The sequence below is a fragment of the Gopherus evgoodei genome, chromosome 11 (assembly GCF_007399415.2).
Source record: "Gopherus evgoodei ecotype Sinaloan lineage chromosome 11, rGopEvg1_v1.p, whole genome shotgun sequence".
NCBI lineage: Eukaryota > Metazoa > Chordata > Testudines > Testudinidae > Gopherus > Gopherus evgoodei.
Genome location: NC_044332.1, coordinates 8,228,363 through 8,246,925, shown reverse-complemented (window position 1 = coordinate 8,246,925; position 18,563 = coordinate 8,228,363). Strand labels below are relative to the sequence as shown.

At 44.8% G+C, this 18,563-nt stretch overlaps 1 protein-coding gene across 4 annotated transcripts in view; it reads left to right on the top strand.

Moving 5' to 3' along the window:
- The window catches only part of DIP2A (disco interacting protein 2 homolog A), a 213,732-nt gene extending 200,804 nt beyond the window's left edge, over positions 1–12,928 (top strand). For all 4 annotated transcript variants that reach the window (XM_030579396.1, XM_030579397.1, XM_030579395.1 and 1 more), the window contains 2 exons: positions 2,604–2,727; positions 10,904–12,928. In XM_030579396.1, coding sequence (XP_030435256.1) covers positions 2,604–2,727; positions 10,904–11,156 — 377 coding nt within the window. In that variant the 3' untranslated portion in view covers positions 11,157–12,928. The remainder of the gene's footprint in view (positions 1–2,603; positions 2,728–10,903) is intronic.
- The last annotated feature ends 5,635 nt before the right edge of the window (positions 12,929–18,563 follow it).

Sequence of the window (18,563 nt, the reverse complement as noted above, 5' to 3'; positions counted from 1 at the left end):
AATTGAGAGACTAATAGCACTGGCATATCCGATGGGTATCACGTGCTACTCCAGTCAGCCCTGCCAGGCACCGCATTCTTCACCTGTGGATAACTCACGTTCCAGTCCTCATCCTGAGATTTCTACTTATACCAAATTACCTGGTGCTTCTGGAGCGTGCACAAGAAGGAACATTTTCCCTGTTCTCCAGCGGTGAAAGCCCGCTACACTAACCCCACTGTAGCTGGTCCAATTTAGAAAATAGTGTGAATCTAAGTCTCATTCAGCATCTGGTACCTGTTGTCGTGCTGTCTGGAGTGGCTCACAACCGTGAGGGCTGTCTCAGGGCAGACTGTCTGTAAACAAGGGCAGACATCCTAAACTGGTGGTATGTTCTATCATTAGATGTCACCAAGCCAATAACAAATGTGAACTCCTGGATCACTTTACCAGTCTTACTATGGAGTCACAGACCGTCCCCTTAGCTAACCAGTCTATCTTGCCACCCAGACAAAAATTGCACCACAGCAGGTTTCTCCCAGTCCTAGGAGACCAGTCATTCACCCCAGATCAATTGGTATTCCAGACCTTACACCAAAGACAACGCTTGCAGCCAATTCTGTAGTAAACTAACTGAAGGTTTATTAGCTAGGAAAAGGAAATGAGAGTTATTGAAAGATTAAAGCAGGTAAAATATATGAACAGGTGAGTCACAGTTTGTAACTCCAAATGGTGGCAGAGATGTCATAAACTCCCAGGCTCTCCCAAAACTTATTTCAGGGTACCCGAAATAACTCACTCTGCATCTGGTGCACTTCCCTGTCCAAGATAGTCCAGAGATTGAGGATCTTTCTTTGTCAGCAAGCTGACAATGTCACCACCCGCGTGGGTTTTTCCTTTGTTGAAGATGGGTGAGAAATGCACTTAAACTTCTTAGAGTGCTTGCTCATGTGTATTCCACAGTAGGTGTGTGCGCTCACCATGTGCACCGGGGCTGGAGGTTTTCCCGTAGCAGTACCCATAGTGGGGCAGCCCCGCTGCGACCCCTGGAGTGGCACCTCTATAGTGCGCTATAAAGGGAGCCATGTGCTCCCCCCACCCGCAGTTCCGTCTTGCCGGACCAACTCCGACAGTGAGGAAGGAGGGCGGGATGTGGATTGGTCATGAGCAACACATCTCGAAGAACACCAGTTACAGAACGGGTAACTGTCTTTTCTTCTTCGAGTGCTTGCTCGTGTATTCCACAGTAGGTGATTGCAAGCTGTGTCTGATGGAGGTGACTAGGAGTTCACAGATTCCCTGGCTGAAGCACAGCCCTACCAAAACCAGCGTCATCCCTGGCCGGCGAGACAATTGCATAGTGTGACATGAACGTGTGTACTGAGGACCAGGTAGCGGCTCTACAGGTGTCGTGGATAGGAACATGGGCCACAAAGGCTGCTGATGAGGCCTGAGCCCTTGTCAAGTGCACCCTCACGATAGGTGGTAAGGAAACCCCTGCTAGGTCATAGCATGTGTCGCTGCACGATGTAATCCACCGTAAAGCCTCTGGGTGGAGATCAGTTGACCCTTCATGCGCTCGGCTGAAGCAACAGAGTTGTGAAGACCTGCGGGACGGCTTAGTCCGATCCAGATAAAAAGCAAGTGCCCTGCGCATATGGAGCGTTTGGAGGTGGCGTTCCTCATTAGAAGCATGAGGTTTGGGGCAGAGGACAGGCAGGAAGATGTCCTGGCCCACGTGAAAGGCGGAGACCACCTCAGGGAAGAATACAGGATGTGGGTGGAGATGCACCTTGTCCTTGTGAAAGACCGTGTGTGGGGGTTGCAGGTCAGGGCCCTGAGCTCCGAGACCCACCGGGCTGATGTGATAGCCATGAGGAAGGCTACCTTCCATGAAAGGTGAGACCATGAGCATGTGGCCAGGGGTTCGTACCGGGGCCCCGTGAGACGGGATAACACCAAGTTTAGATCCCACTGAGGAACCTACTGTGGAATACACATGAGCAACACATCTCAAAGAATGCCAGTTACGGAACAGGTAACTGTCCTTTTTACCTCCGACTGTACACATGATGGCCACTTGCTTTGACATTAGTATTTTGTATTAAAGTCCTTCATTAGCATTTCACAAGATTTCTTTGATGGGTAATTTTAGTTACAAGGGTATTTACCGTGTAAATGTTTGCTATTACATTCTGACAGGAACAGATAAGTAAAAACAATACAAGTAACATTCCACTAGTTTTTATGAAGGTTAAACATCTGGATACACATACATTTAACACTTCGATCTATACTAACACACAAGTTAAGTGACCTTAATACATTGACCTGACCTGGTCAGCCGGCCCTGATCCAACCTGGTCTGCCAGGTCACGCTTTATCAATGGGTAACTCTATACAGTTCAGCAGATCTCATCTTGAGTCACTAAGAGGAGCAGTGAGCTGGCTCCTAAACACAGGATGCTCTGCCATTTGGGAGAACTATCTGTTACATGCCGCTTTTCCTCCTAGGAAATGGGCCATGAAAATGTTAGGCCGGATGATTAATGTACATGCATGTGAATTTAAGACTTTCTGTTTTTCACATTTATTGATAACCTGAATGTCTTCACCATTTCCAGAGAGGCATGATGCCCTGTATGTGGTAGGCTCCTTGGATGAAACACTGGAGCTGAGAGGAATGAGGTATCATCCCATTGATATTGAGACCTCTGTGATCAGAGCGCACAAAAGTATTGCCGAATGGTAAGAGGTTCAGAGCTATATACATTTTCCATTAAGACATTTTTCTTTGTGTTCTTTTCTTTTTTTAAAGCATCAAAGCCCAGATTTTGCAACGGAGAATGCTTCATAGGCAGGAGCCCTCTCACCCACCTTATTGGTTTATACTTTTGTCTGACAGAAATAAAAAGAAAATAAATTGCTTGTTAGATCAATTAGCTAGGAGTGAAAACAAAAATGTAGGCCTGCAGAGAACAGTTAAAATCATAGAACTGCAGGGCTGGAAGGGACCTTCAGAAGTCATCAAATCCCACCCCCTGTGCGGGGGCAGGGCCAAGTAAACCTCGACCATCCCTGACGGGTGTTACTCAACCTGTTTTTAAGACCCTCCAATGCTTTAATTACCTTTATAGTTAGAAAGTTTTCCATAATATCTAACCTAAATCTTCCTTGCTGCAGATTTAAGCCCATTATTTCTTGTACTACCTTCAGTGAACATGGATGAAACAATTGATCCCTGTCCTCATATTTTCTGAAGGCCAGCCATGCCTTTTTTAAAATTTCCTCCAAGCCTTTTATCATTTTTGTTGCTCTTTTCTGGACTTTCCCCTATTTCTCCACATCTTTCTGTAATGTGGCACCAAGAATTGGGGACACACATTCCACCTGAGGCCTCATCACTGCTGAGTAGAACAGCACAATTACCTCTTGTGTCTTACATATGATACTCCTGTTAATACTCCCCATAATTGTATTAGCCTTTTTCTCATCTGTATCACATTACTGAGTCGTATTCAATTTGTGATCCACTATAACTACCAGATTCTTTTCAGGAGTATGACCGCCTAGCCAGGTAGTTCCCATTTTGTAGTTGTGCATTTGATTTTTCCTTCTTAAGTGAAGTGCTTTCCACCAGTTTTTACTGAATTTCATTTTGTTGATTTCAGGCCAGTTCTCCACTTTGTTACGGTCATTCAGAAGTCTAGTCCTGTCCTCCAAAGTGCGTGCAGTGCCTCCCATCTTGGTGTAAGCTGCAGATTTTATAAGCATATACACCACTCCTATTATCCAAGTCATTAATAAAAATATTGAATAGTACCAGACCCAGAACTGATCCCTGTGGGACCCCAATAAATACACCCTCCCAGTTTGACAGCGAACCCTTCATAACTACCCATTGAGTGCAGTCTTTCAACCAGTTGTGTATCCACTTGATAGTAATTTCATCTACATCACATTTCCCTAGTTTGCTGGTGAGAATGTCATGTGGGATTGTGTCAAAAAGCCTCAGTAAAATCAAGATGTATCACAGCTACTGCTTCCCTCTGTCCACTGGGTCCATAATCCAAGGAAATTAGATTGGTTTGACATGATTTGTTTTTGACAAATCCATTCTGGCAATTCCTGATAATCCCATTATCCTCCAGGACATACGAATTGATTGCTTAATAATGTGTTCCAGTAACTTTCCAGGTTTAGGCTGACTGGTCTATAATTCCTTGGGTTCTCTCTGTTCCCCCTTTTTAAAGATAAGTACTGTGTTAGCCCGTCTCCAGTGTTCTAGGGCCTGCAGGAGTTCTCAAAGATAATTAACAACAGTTCTGAGATTGCTTCAGCCTTGAATACATCTCACTTACCTAATATTCTTTAACCTGCTCTTTCCCTGTGTTGGCTCGTGTTCCTTTCCTTGTTGTTAATATTAATTGTGTTAAGTACCTGGTCACCATTAACATTTCCAGTGAAAACTGAAGCAAAATAGGCATTAAACCCCTGAGCTTTCTTCATGTCATCAGTTATTAGCTCTCCTTCCCTGCTAAGTGGGGGATCTGTACTTTCCCTCATCTTTCTTTTGCTCCTAATGTATTTAAAGAACAACTTCTTATTGCCTTTTATGTCCCTTGCCAGATGTAACTCATTTCATGCCTTACCCTTCTGGATTTTGTCCCTACGTGTTTGTGCTGTTCTCTTGTACTTCTCTTGAGCAGTTTGTCCAAGTTTCCACTTTCTGTAGGATTCCATTTTGATCTTCAGGTCACTAAAGAGCTCCTGGTGGAGCCATGGATATGTCTACACAGCAAGGAAAAACCTGTCACTGGCCCATGCCAGCCAACTCTAGTTGCGGGGCTGTTTCATTGTTGTGTAGACTTCCAGGCTGGGCTGGAGACCCGAGTTCTGGTCTCCTTCCACCTCACAGAGTCCTAGACCCTGGCTCCAGTCTGAGCCCAGAAGTCTCCACAGCAACAAAACAGCCCACAGCCGAGCTCTACAAGCCCAAGTTGGCTGGCATGGGCCAGCTACAGGAATCTAGATTGCGGTGTAGACATACCCCTATTAGCTGTTACTGTTCCTTCTGTTTTTCCTTTGCATTGGTTTACAGTTGTAGCTTTTAATATGATCTCTTAGAGAAACTGCCAGTTCTCCTGAACTCCTTTTTTAACTTAGATTTTCTTCCCATGGGACCTACCAGTTCTCTGGAGTTTGTTAAAGCCTTCAAGCCCATTGCCTTATTTTGCTGCTCTCACTCATTCCTTTCCTTAGAATCATGAACTCTCATATTGAAGTCGTTCCATACCCCTAGTCATTTTTGTTGCTCTTTTCTGTATTTTCCAACTCCAATATATCTTTTTGAGATGGGGCGACCAGAGCTACTTGCAGTATTCAAGATGTGGGTTTGCCATGGATTTATATAGAGGCAATATGATATGTCCTCTCTTCTTCTCTCTCTCTTTCCTAATGATTCCCAGCATTGTTAGCTTTTTTGACTGCTGTTACTGTTTTCAGAAACCTATCCACACTGACTCCAAGATCTCTTTCTTGAGTGGGAACAGCTAATTTAGACCCCATCATTTTATATGTATAGTTGGGATTATGTTTTCCAATGTGCATTACTTTGCATTTATCAACATTGAATTTCATCTGCCATTTTGTTGCCCAGTCACACAGTTTTGTGAGATTCCTTTGTAGCTCTTCGCAGTCTGCCTGGGGCTTAACTGTCTTGAGCAATTGTCTGTCGTTTGCAAATTTTGCCACCTCACTGTTTACCCCTTTTTCCAGATCATTTATGAATACATTGAACAGCCCAGGTCCCAATACAGACCCTGGGGGACACCACTGTTTACATCTCTTCATTCAGAAAACTGACCATTTATTCCTACCCTCTGTTTCTTATCCTTTAACCAGTTACTGGTCCAGGGGAGAACCTTCCCTCTTATCCCATGAGATTGCTTAAGAGCATTTGGTGAGAGACATTATATCCACTGGATCCCCCTTGTCCACATGCTTGTTGACCCCTCTCAAAGAATTCTAGTAGATTGGTGAGGCACGAGTTCCCTTTACAGAAATCATGTTGATTCTTTCCCCCAACAAATCGTTTTCATCTACATGTCTGATAATTCTGTTCTTTACTATAGTTTCAATCAGTTTGTCTGATACTGAAGTTAGGCTTCCGGCCTGTATTTGCCAGGATCACCTCTGGAGTCTTTTTTTAAAAAATTGGTGTCATATTAGCTATCCTCCAGCCATCTGGTACAGAAGCTGATTTAAATGGTAGGTTACATACCATGGTTAGTAGTTCTGCAGTTCCCCATTTGAGTTCCTTCAGAACTCTTGGGTGAATCCCATCTGGTCCTGGTGACTTCTTATTGTTTAGTTTATCAGTTTGTTCCAAAACCTCTTCGAATGACACCTTAATCTGGGCAGTTCCTCAGATTTGTCACCGTAGAAGAATGGCTCAGGTTGGGAATCTCCCTCATATCCTCAGTCGTGAAGACTGATACAAAGAATTCATTTAGTATCTCTGCAATGGCCTTACTGTCCTTGAATGCTCCTTTAGCATCTCCATTGTCCAGTGGCCCCACTGGTTGTTTAGCAGCTTCCTGCTTCTGATGTACTTTAAAAAAAAAATTTTGCTATTACTTTTTGAGTCTTTGGCTAACTGTTCCTCAAATTCTTTTTTGGCTTTCCTAATTATATTTTTACAACTTATTTGCCAGAGTTTATGCTCCTTTCTAGTTTCCTCACTAGACTTTACTTTCCACTTTTTAAAGGATGCCATTTTGCCTCTCACTGCTTCTTTTACTTTAAGCCATTGTGGCACCTTTTTGGTCCTCTTACTATGTTTTAATTTGGAGTGAACATTTAAATTGAGCCTCTGTTGTTGTGTCTTTTAAGAGTTTCCCTACAGCTTGCAGGGATTTCACCTTTGGCACTGTACCTTTTAATTTCTTTTTAACTAAATTCCTCATTTTTGTGTAGCCCCCTGTTCTGAAATTAAATGCTACAGTGTTGGGCTGCTTTGGTGTTTTCCCCACCACAGGGATGTTAAATTTCTTTATGTTATGGTCACTATTACCAAGCGGTTCAGCTATATGCACCTCTTGGATCAGATCCTGTGCTCCACTTAGGACTAAATCAAGAATTACCTCTCCTCTTGCGGGTTCCAGGGCTAGCTGCTCCAAGAAGCAGTCATTAAAATTTTGTTGACACCTTAATCTTTGCAACCCATCCTGAGATGACATGTACCCAGTCAGTAGGGGGATAGTTGAAATCCCCCTTTATTGAGTTTATTTTTGTAGCCTCTCTAATCTCCCTGAGCATTTCACAGTCACTATCACCATCCTGGTCAGGTGGTCGGTAGTATACCCCTACTGCTATATTCTTATTATTCAAGCATGGAATTACTATCCATAGAGATTCTGTGGTACAGTTTGGTTAATTTAACATTTTTACTTCACTTGACTTTCTGCTTTCTTTCACATGTAGTGACACTCCCCCACCAGTATAACCTATTCTGCACTTCCAATATATTTTGTATCTTGAGATTTCTCCCACCGAGTCTCTGAGACACCAGTTAAGTCATAATGTAGTTTATGTACTAATACTTCCAGTTCTTCGTATTTATTCCCCATTCTCTTTGCATCTGTGTATAAACATCTAAAATATTGAGCAGGTTCCCTCTCTGATTTCCCTCTTCTTGTTCCTGTAACCCTCTTGTAATTCTCCATGGCCCCAACATCCAACCTTCTGTTAACGTCACCTTTTTTCCTAGCTAGTGGAATAGCAAACTTTAACTAGCTGCCTCTGTGAGCTGGTCCTCCATAACTAACATATATTGTAGCTAACTGAAAGGCAGTCTAAGCACTTTGTGCTACATTTATCTTTGCGCTACGCCATATGTTTTGCTCCTCCTGCATAATGAGAGCATAAATTTCACTTGCTTTTTTCAAAGTTGCATACAAGCAGAAACTTTGAGAATTGCTTGTATCATAGCTTGATTTGAAAATTATCAGTAAATTTGTGTAGCCTTTAGTTTTGGTGTATAATTTGTGGTCTTAGCAGATACTTCTGTATTTTTATCAACATACGTGAGCGTGCAAAATTATTTGTTTATACATTCTTTTTAATTCAACTGTTTTAATGGTCTTTTACTCCATAGTATGCTATAAAATAAAAGACACATGTCACAGAGGTCAGGATAGTGGGGAACTCTCTAAGTAGCTGCAAGAACCCTATCATGAAAACCCCCCATTCTCTTAGCTTTCCCAAATAATTGTCTTTGGAAACTGATATTTCCCATGTTTGATATCTAGTCAAAGGTGATCTTTGTGATTGAAAGTTTGAGGAAAATACCTTCAGATATTTGATTTGCAGGAAAATGGAGGTGAAGGTGGGAACAACAGTTCTGCCACTTAAAATATTCTAGCTGCTTTCTAGAGCATGACTCCAGCAAAAATGGCTGGAGCTTGGAAAACCAAAGCCATCATGGAGAGAGTCCCCTTCATGATTTGAAAAGAACCGGTTGTGCGAGCTAGGGCATTTGTAGCTGGCATTGTGAACTTGTGCAATAGACTTCCCATGTTAAATCTGAAGAGCATGCCTAGATTGATGTGGTCTGCCTGGATCACCAGCTTCGATTGTGAACACCTCTCAAAACTGGTTAAAAAGGAAGCAGTCAGGCTTTGCCCAGCTGCAGCCTCTTGATCTGTGTGTTCCAACTCTGGAGCCACCAGCACTCTTCTTGGTGTGAAATATGTTTGGCAGTTTTAAAACTTTAGGCTAAAGGCTGGGATTTTCAAAGGAACTTAAAAAACTTTGGCACCCAACGCCCATTGAATTTGGTGAGATTTGCATGCTTTGCTCCTTTAAAAAACCCAGCCTTAAGCAACATAAACCACCCGTTAGGCCTTAGGCTATGTCTGCCCTTGGAGCTAGGGGTTTTCAGTGCACATTCATGTTAACTGTTGCTGAGCTACCTTGCTAAAATTAGCAATGCCGGGGGGGTAGCACAGGCAGCAGTCAGTCGGCACAGGCTACCCTCACCCAGTGCAAACCCTTGGGTACCTCAGAGCGGCTAGCTCAGGTTACTGCAGCTGCACAACTATTTTCAGCTCGGTAGCTCAGTGAGAGCGAGCGCGGGGGGTCTGTCTACACAAGTTGGGAATCACACCCCAAGCACATAGTGTAGACATGACTTAAAACCACGGTAAGGCTATTTAATCATCTGAGTCATTAGGTACATACCACAAAATACACACTGAAAAACTCAGTTTGAAAGAAGAAAATATGGAGCTGGAGGGCTGGATTAGAGGTACATAGAATCCCTTAGAGATTTCTTGTGTTGTGCATTTCACATTGTACAGTGCTAACAGGTGTATTTGCTGTTTGCTGATAGAGCCCTTTCAGTCTGAAAGCGTGGAGTGTACTGATGGTGTTTGTGGATTGGTGGCTGTCTCCCAGGCACCCCCTGGTGGCCTCAGGGCAGCCCTGCAAGCGGTCCCTTGTCTCCGTTTTGCTTCTTGATTCCCCAGATAAACTTCGTACAGCTTCTGGAGTATATCCATTGACCTTCCATGGGGTTAATTTATTACAAAAGTCCCACTACCATAAACCAGAATCCCTCCAGCACAGTCCAGACAATACATTCAGGGATAGCTTAGTGGTTTGAGCACTGGCCTGCTAAACCCACGATTATGAGTTCAGTCTTTGAGGGGGCCACTTGGGGATCTGGGGCAAAAATCAGTACTTGGTCCTGCTAGTGAAGGCAGGGGCTGGACCTGATGACCTTTCAGGTTCCCATAACAGTCCAGCACCAAGTACAACTCTGATGTCTCTCGCCACGCCCAGCACCCAGTTACTGCTCTTGCATCTCTTGCCACGCCCCGGTTCCTCCAGCTGGGGTGCTTCTCTGTCCTGTTTCCTTGCAGGCAGGGCTCCAGCTCTTGCCTGGAGATATCAGTGGGCTCACCCCTCCATCACCCCCCAGCCTTCAACGGCTCTCTTGATTTCAGCTCTCTGGCCTGGGGAAGTTTGTAGGTGATCCTCTGCCTTCAGCTTTCACCAGCCTGCTCTGGCTCCACTGCTCAATGGGGAACTCTCACCGCTCCTCCCCTCAGTGACAGCTCTGCCCAGCCATGCTCTGCCTCTGAGCTCTCTGTTCTAGATACCTTCAGCTCTTCTCTCTCTGATTCTGGAGTCTCCCTCTCAGGACTGTGACCCCCCCCCCCGGTGCCTTTGGGCTGTTTCCCTTGTGCAGGGACAACTCCACCCTCCTCATTGAGCAGGGGGTTGGACTAGATACCTCCTGAGGTCCCTTCCAACCCTGATATTCTATGATTACACCATGTGAGGACACACCTGGGCTGTAGCAGGGGAGCTGGGCCTGGTTTCATTTAAGGGGGCAGTTACCCTGTTTAGTCGTTATAAAAGAGAGTTTCCTTTTTGTTCCTTAGACAGTCTGGATACATTAAATGCAAAATAAAGAAATGACTGTAAATACTTTGAAATCAAAAAACAAGAAAGTTAAAGCTGAACATTCAGTCTTAACTCTGTCCCCAGGTATTTTTGGCATTAAAATGCAGTCTTTAAATTCATGGTTACATGTTATCTTAGATACACTTGAATGTTTATAGGAGAAAAAAGATGCACTTTGATATTTAATTTGTTACTTGGACAATAAAACATAATCAGGAGGTGGCGGAGTTAGATTTTGTTCAACTATAACTTCCACTTTTGTCTCTTATATACTTAGTTTTATATCAACAGAGTTTGTTTACATTTATTGTATTGTTTATCTCAAGTATTTCCCCAGCGTTGTTTTTTTTTTCACATTAGCCTCTATCTCCAAGAACTTTTTTCTTCAGTGGCTATTCATACTAGTTTATTTCCCCCCCACACACAATTAATGCTTGTTTTATACCAACAGCGCTGTGTTTACATGGACCAACTTGCTGGTGGTGGTTGTGGAATTAGAAGGCTCTGAGCAGGAAGCATTGGACTTGGTGGCCCTGGTAACAAATGTGGTTCTGGAAGAACATTATCTCATAGTTGGTGTTGTTGTCATTGTGGACCCGGGAGTTATTCCCATCAATTCTCGTGGTGAAAAGCAGCGAATGCACTTGAGAGATGGATTTTTAGCTGACCAATTGGATCCTATTTATGTCGCTTACAACATGTGAAAATACAAAACCACGCTGATGCTGAAGCACCAAAATCTAGGACATTCTGAATGGGATCTACATTAGTTCACTGCCGTGTTTTTAAGCTTTTGAACACCTTAGGAAAAAAGGAGGTGCCAGTCTTCATGGAACATCTCTCTCTCAGCATTGGCTTTCATCAATCCATTACAGCTCCTCCATTGGACTGAGAAATTACTGGAATTCTTGAAGGAAATTTGTTAAACTGTCAAGGAACATTTTTTTTTAACAATACTTATGAATGTAAGTATCTTAATGCACTGCATAATGGGACATAAAAACGGGGGTGGGGAGAAAACACCAGCTGAAGACAACTCTTGGGAGCAGTGAGGAAGGTTGTGGCTAGCCATCCTCCAGGTTTTCTTCCCCATTCTGGTTGGATGTGTGGTAACTACATTGGCACATAACTTTCACAATTTTTCTTATCTCCACCTTGTCCTCTACTGTATTGCATGGTTTTTGTACATGTCTGAGGTTAAAAATGCAGAGCCATCTTTTATTTTTAATCAGTGACTTGACACAGTCAGAACGAACCAACTCACTCCAATCCTGGATTCTGCGTTTAAAACTATACTATTGTTCAGCCTTTTAGTACCAAGCAAAACTGAATACTGCTTCTTTAACAAGGTTACTCATGGTGCCATTCTGGATTCTGTAGGTTTATAAACTCTATTGTAGAAAGATAAATTAGTATCTGGTTTTAAACTACTTGATATACAGGAGGCTTACTTGCTTTCTTGTTTTCATAATTTCATATTAGCTAAACAGTAACTTTGCTTGTTTTCATAGTGCTAAGCTGTTAATTACTGCCCTGCATAATGCCAACTTTTGACCAATTCTTTTCATTCCAAAGCCAAAAGAATCAGAATCATTAGTGTAAATGCCTGAAAGCATGATCTCCCAGTACAGTATTCACCAAGTATCTGAATTAAAATACTGAACTGGACTAAAAGTTCTGAGATAATGATTTCTCACTGTGGAACACATCTGATATTAGAGAGCTGGATCTGCCAGGGTGTAAATTTTCATCTTTTTGTTGCACGTAGACAAACTTTGTGTTCAAACTAAAATATCCAGTTGATTGAGTCCAGCTTGATCAATTAACCTCTTGACATTTCCTCCAGATCTACTATTACAGTGAACCTAATTCTGAAAGCGAATGTAAACTCATTCAGCTGCTTCCAATGTCTGAAGAGAGGCACAACTTTAGCAAATAATTATTTTTATATAGCTAATAAAGACTATGTGGCTATGTGATTTTTTAAAATAATGCATGAGTTTGGTGAAACAGACAGGTTTTTCTGCAAAGCAAGGTGCCTGGATCAGTGCCTAAGAAATCTGGATGTCAGTTCCCCAACAAGGACACCAAATGACTCTTCTTGGTTAACAATCTAGAACATCTTCTCAAAAAAGGCTGTCACATACAGTAGTTCTCTTTTCCCTCATGGTGTTTGACTGTGGTGTAGTGTACAGATATATACCTTGGAACTGTAATTTGACTCTGTTGTAATTATGTACAGAATTGTGTAACTTATTGTTTGAATTAAAATGCGGCAGTCTTAGCAATGGACTAATGGACATCCTTGTAGTAAAACAGCAGGCAAGAGGAAAGAGCTACTTAACCCCAATTTTAATGTTGTAGTTTTTTAGCAAATAAAACATTGTAAGATTTTTGTATTGATAAATTGGTGACAGTGAGATAAGTTGCCTTGTAAAGTAAGATTTAAAAAAGCACATTAAACATTTGAAAATGACTACTGGAAACTTGATTTGCCAAATGTTAAGTTGTCACATCTTAACACCCCCTAAAAAAGTTTTCTGTTTTCTATATAGAAAGTCCCTAGAAAGCAGTTCTGTGTCCACATTTAGGGTTTGCTTGATACTTCGCTCAGTAGTGAGGTTTGTAAAACTTCTGTTGTGAATTTCTTTAAAACTACTTAAATCAGGACTTTCTTAGATTTTAATTGTGTGTCCACCACCACCATTTTCAAGACACAATCGGTGCAGTGGGCAGCAGCCATCGGAGTAGCTCTCTCCCTCTACTTGAGTGCTGCAGGAGGAGGAAGAAAACCAGCCACTGCCAGTCGCGTCCCACGCTGGCACTCCCAGCTCTTGAGCAGGCAAAGGAGCAAGTTCCCGAGACATTCTCCCAACTCATTAGGCCAGAGCTTGAGCGAGAAGTCTGGCTGCAGCTGTCAGTAGAAGCGAGGGAAGGTTTCCATTCTGAGAGAGAAACTGGATTTGGAGGGAAGCTAGGAATGCTGGATGAGCTACAAAGCCTCTCCCTGCGGCGGGTAAGCTGGGAAATGGGAGGGGGACGGGTAGAGGCCAGAATCTTTTGAGACCAAAATGGGCTGAAACCTGTGGTGAGTTTCATGGGACAGAAGTCTTGTTGTGGGGTCTGAAGTATTTTGTTTCAAGGGAAGAGTGTCACCTACTTTAATCAATACCACCACTTCTTATGGCGCTTTCCTTATAGGTCTTCCATGCAAGCAATGTCCCAGCCCAACCTTGTGTAGTGGATGAGTTCTGGTGAGATCACACACCAGAGGCATACAGCTGCACACTGCATATGACTGTAACAATATATATTATTAAAGGTTCCATAGTCCCTTCCCAACTTTTTACTACAGAACTCTGAACTATGACAGACATCAGAGATTCATTCCCAAGTCACCGAGGAGGAAAAGGGAAATAGAATTCCAACAGATGACAATTTTGAGCAGTATGGCTAAGGAAAAATATTAACGATCTGTTCATACTGAGTCTGTATGACAGATCCTCAAACCTCTTCAATCTGAGAATTTTTGACTGCCCTTGGTGACAGAAAAATGTCTTGCACATTCCAAACCAAGTCTGTCTTGATATAAAAGTACTGCAGACGGAACCAGCGTATGGGAAATCGTCTTGAAAAGAATTCTCTCTTTATTTAGCAATGGAGATAGCATGGACTCCTGGGGCCTGATGTCAATGTGAAGATGGAGATTGGATATTCTAAACTCTTTGGCAAGAACCAGAACTTATTGGGTCACCCCCCTCCTCCATCCTGCACACCCAGGGAAGTACACAGTGTGGTGGGTGTGGTTAGACGTTGATGGATGTGTGTGTGTTCCCTCTATGTGCCCCCCCAACCCTGCGCAGACTGCTGGCGTGGCAGACCTCGAGCGAACCATGCAATGACCACAAGATCCATTAAGGGATGAAGGCACCCGGCCAGGTTTATTGTCGGCAAAGCATGGTACTAGTATCCTGCAGATTCTACTGGACCAGTAATACATGTATGCCCGTAATAATGGACCAGCTCAGTGAATGGGTGGGACTTTCCATTCATCCGTAGGCCAGACAAAGAGAATCCCTCTGAGATGCATCTTTATACCCCTTCCCCTTTGACATAGTTAGTTACTGCCCCGACATGGCTAGTTATCATCTTGTACATGTTCGTTCAATCAAAACATCTCTATTACATACTGTCATCCTGACCTTATGTTTTAGGAGGGGTCAGTGTGCTCCTGTTATCCTTGGGGAATGTTTTTGTACCATCCTTGATATTGGGATGTTCTGGTACAACTTGATATCGGAATGTGTTTGTGTGAGTGCTCTGTGACTAGGAATGTGTATTTCTGCAATATCAGCCCTGTTCTTGCCAGATCCTGTAAGCAGGATTTCATACAAGGACTCAGGCTCTCTTCCTACTACATTAGTGGGTCATTGCTTATATAAAGTGGCATGATGAACAAAACTTGAAATAAAGACCCTGTGATGGGGTGTTCACCCACATTGCCCTGAAGAGGTTAATGTAGGCTAAGACGGGGGCAAATTAACAAGACCGGATACAGCTGAGGAGAATCAGGTGACTTAAGTAACCCCTGACTGAATGAGGGAGCTCAGCTGAATTTATAATACCAGGAAGGTGATAGCAAAGATGGCTGCCGGGACATAGGCGGCAGTCACTCCTGGGAGAAGAGAGGTGTGTTTGGGGCTACAGAGGCAAGTAGCCTACAATTACTCCCTGGGGTGAGGAGTTGTGCAGCTGGCAAACCCAGAGATTGTTGGGGAGGGGCGTGCCAGAAGGTAAGGAAGGGGCTCAGGGAAAGGCAGTGAGGGAACAGACCTTGGCTGCTAACTAGAGGGTCTGTGAGATGCCAGCCACTGGGGAAGTGGAAGACTGCCTGCGATTGTTTGTTAGAAGAGACTTTGATACCCCAGAAGAGTGAAATATGCATAGTGACCTGGACAGAGGGCCAAGTCACGCGGAAGGAGCACTTGGAATCGCAGAGGCTGAGAGAGAGCAGCAGAAGGGGATGCAGCGAGCAGAGGGGGGCCCCAGACCTGGAAGGAGCTAATCCTCTTAAAATCCCTCTTAACTGAGGGACAATTGAACTTGTTCCATCAGACTTGAGAGAGGGTTCTATTCGTGGTACTTCCTGGTCTCGAATCAAAATGGGATGGAGACGAATGCTATTCTTCAGGTCATTGAACATCTTTGTCCAATGTAGTGGTTCAGAGTGGTAACTCTAGCAGCAATAATGCCCTTTCTGGACCTGGGAGATTGATTTGTCTCCCTCAACCTGCAGGGTACTTATCGTCATATTGCCACTGTCATAACCTATTCCCAGATTTGGACCTTAGCGTCCAAAATATGGGGGTTAGCATGAAAACCTCCAAGCTTAGTTACCAGCTTGGACCTAGTAAAGCTGCCACCACCCAAAAAATTAGAGTGTTTTGGGGCACTCTGGTCCCCCCAAAAATCTTCCCTGGGGACCCCAAGACCCAAATTCCTTGAGTCTCACAACAAAGGGGAATAAACCATTTCCCTTCCCTTCTCCCTTCCAGGTGTTCCCTCCCTGGGTTCCTGGAGAGATACACAGAAGCAAGCTCCGTGAATCTAAACAGAGGGACTCCACCCTCTCTATTTCCAGTCCTGGAAAAAACAAGCACCGAGAGAGAGCCAAGATCCCCCCCCACCCCCCTCCTTCACCCAGAGGGAATGCAAAGTCAGGCTAGTAAATCTAACACACACAGATTTCACCCTGACTTCCTCCCACCAATTCCCTGGTGAGCTACAGACTCAATTCCCTGGAGTTCCCCACTACAGAAAAACTCCAACAGGTCTTAAAAAGAAAGCTTTATGTAAAAAGAAAGTAAAAAATACATAAAAATGGTCTCTCTGTATTAAGGTGACAAATACAGGGTCAATTGCTTAAAAGAAATATGAATAAACAGCCTTATCCACAAAGAATACAATTTAACACATTCCAGCAACTACACACATGTAAATACAAAAAAATATATATATAAACCACTGTCCTTTCAGTACTTACAACTGGGAAACAGAAGATTAGAAAGCAGGAGACAGAAATCCTCTCATAGCTGAGAGAGAGTACAGGCAGAAGCCAGAAAACAAAGAACTCACACACAAACTTCCCTCCACCCAGATTTGAAAAAGTCTTGTTTCCTGATTGGTCCTCTGGTCAGGTGTTTCAGGTTACTCCTTTCCAGGTAAAAGAACATTAACCCTTAGCTATCTGTTTATGACAGCCACACATCCCTTGTACAAACGTTGCTTACGTTTTGGGGTGAGCACCTACATCCTACCCTTGCCTCTCCAGTGGCCCACGAGTCCTCTCGGTCAAAGCATCTCATCTTTTCAAATGGGAATAATCTTTGCCTACTTGGATGAATGGTTCCTGAAAGGTCCCTCATTCCTCAATATATAGGCCACAACTAGCACTGCCACTGTCACTGACTAAGTGACGTGGTGGGGTTACAGGTGGTAGCATGGCAGGGTTATTGCAGGCTATGGGGCACCATGGCAGGATTAGAGCAAGGTGTGTGGCGGGTTACATGGTGGGTTTATGCATGCTCAGGTGACATGGCCGGGTTACAACAGGCTACCGGGCAGGTTTCTGGAAGGGTGTGTGGCTAGGTGCTGTGGCAGTGTTACGGCAGGTTACATAGGGGGTTGGTGTGGATACAGCAGGCTAGCAGGTGATATAGTGTGGCAAGGTGACAAGGCAGAGTTACATGATAGATTAGGGCAGGCTGTGTGGTAGGGTGACAAGGTGGGGATTACAAGAGTTTACGTGGCGGGATTACAGCAGATTATGTGGTACGTTAGGACAGGTTGTGTGGCCAGGTGACACGGTGGGATTCTGGCAGGCCATGAGCCTGCATGGCAGGGTGATGTAATGGTATTACAGCAGGTTACATGGCAGGGCTATGGTAGGCTATGAGGTGGCATAGCAGGGTTCCGGCAGGTTATGTGGCAGGGGTTTATGTGCGGTTACAGCAAACTGCATGGCAGTGGGTGAAATGGTGGGGTTATGGCAGATTCCATCGCAGGAGGTGATATGGCGGGGTTATGGCAGCTTACAGGTAGGGGGTTATGTTTGGTCCTGCGTTGAGCAGGGGATTGCACTATATCCAATGCTAATCTTTTATGATTTGGGTTGCATGGCAGGAAGTGATGTAGTAGTTTTATAGCAGGCTACAGGGCAGAATGGCAAGGTGACTTGCTTGGTCTACGGCAGGCTACGGGGCAGCATGCTGGGGTTATGTCAGGTAGCATGGTGGGGGTTACTCGATGAGGTTACGGCAGGCTCCAGGGTAGTGTGGCAGAGTTACTACAGGTTGTGTGGCAGAGGGTTTCATGGTGAGCTAAGGGAGGCTGTGTGGCAAGGTTATGGCAGGCTCCAGGGCAGTGTGGCAGGGAGCAGCATGGCAGGGTTACGGTAGGCTACGGGGCAGCATGGCAGGGTTACAGCAGGTGACAAGGCGTCGTGGCAGGAGGTGGCATGGCAGAGTGAGGTGGTGGAGTTCGGGCAGGCTCTGCGGTGGTGTGGCAGGCAGGGTCAGATTTCCAATTAAGCATATGCCTAAGGATGCCGGCATTCTAGGCGTGTCTAAATGTGGGTTAAAAGTTAATCCATGCGGCTTGGTGGCCTCCCAGCTGTGGGGCTGGAGCAGGGTGAGTATGAGAGTCAGACAGCCGGGGGGCACTGTGAGGGGGGCAGCTGCTGCACGTGTTGGGACTGTCCCAGCCCCTCCCTGTCTTGGCGCCCCGCTGCCTCTGCCCACCAGAACATACCTTGTATAAACAGAAAGGGGGGCGCGGCTGGCCCCCTAGTCACTTGCTCGGGCGGAGCTGCCGGGGGCGGCCATGGCCAGCTGCAGGCAGGAGGGCAGAGACCCAGGCCCCGCTCCCTGTGGGGAGAGGTACAGCCCCCCCCCCCGTACGCCTGGCCTGGGGCGGGCGGGCTGCACCCTGCTCCGGGCTGGGGGCGCTGTGCGGTGCGGGGGGGCCCGTTTGTGCCTAGGGGGCTCACGGTGTAAATCCGGCTCTGGGGGCATGGCGGGGGGCGCAGCTGGGGCAGGCGGCGGGACGGGGGG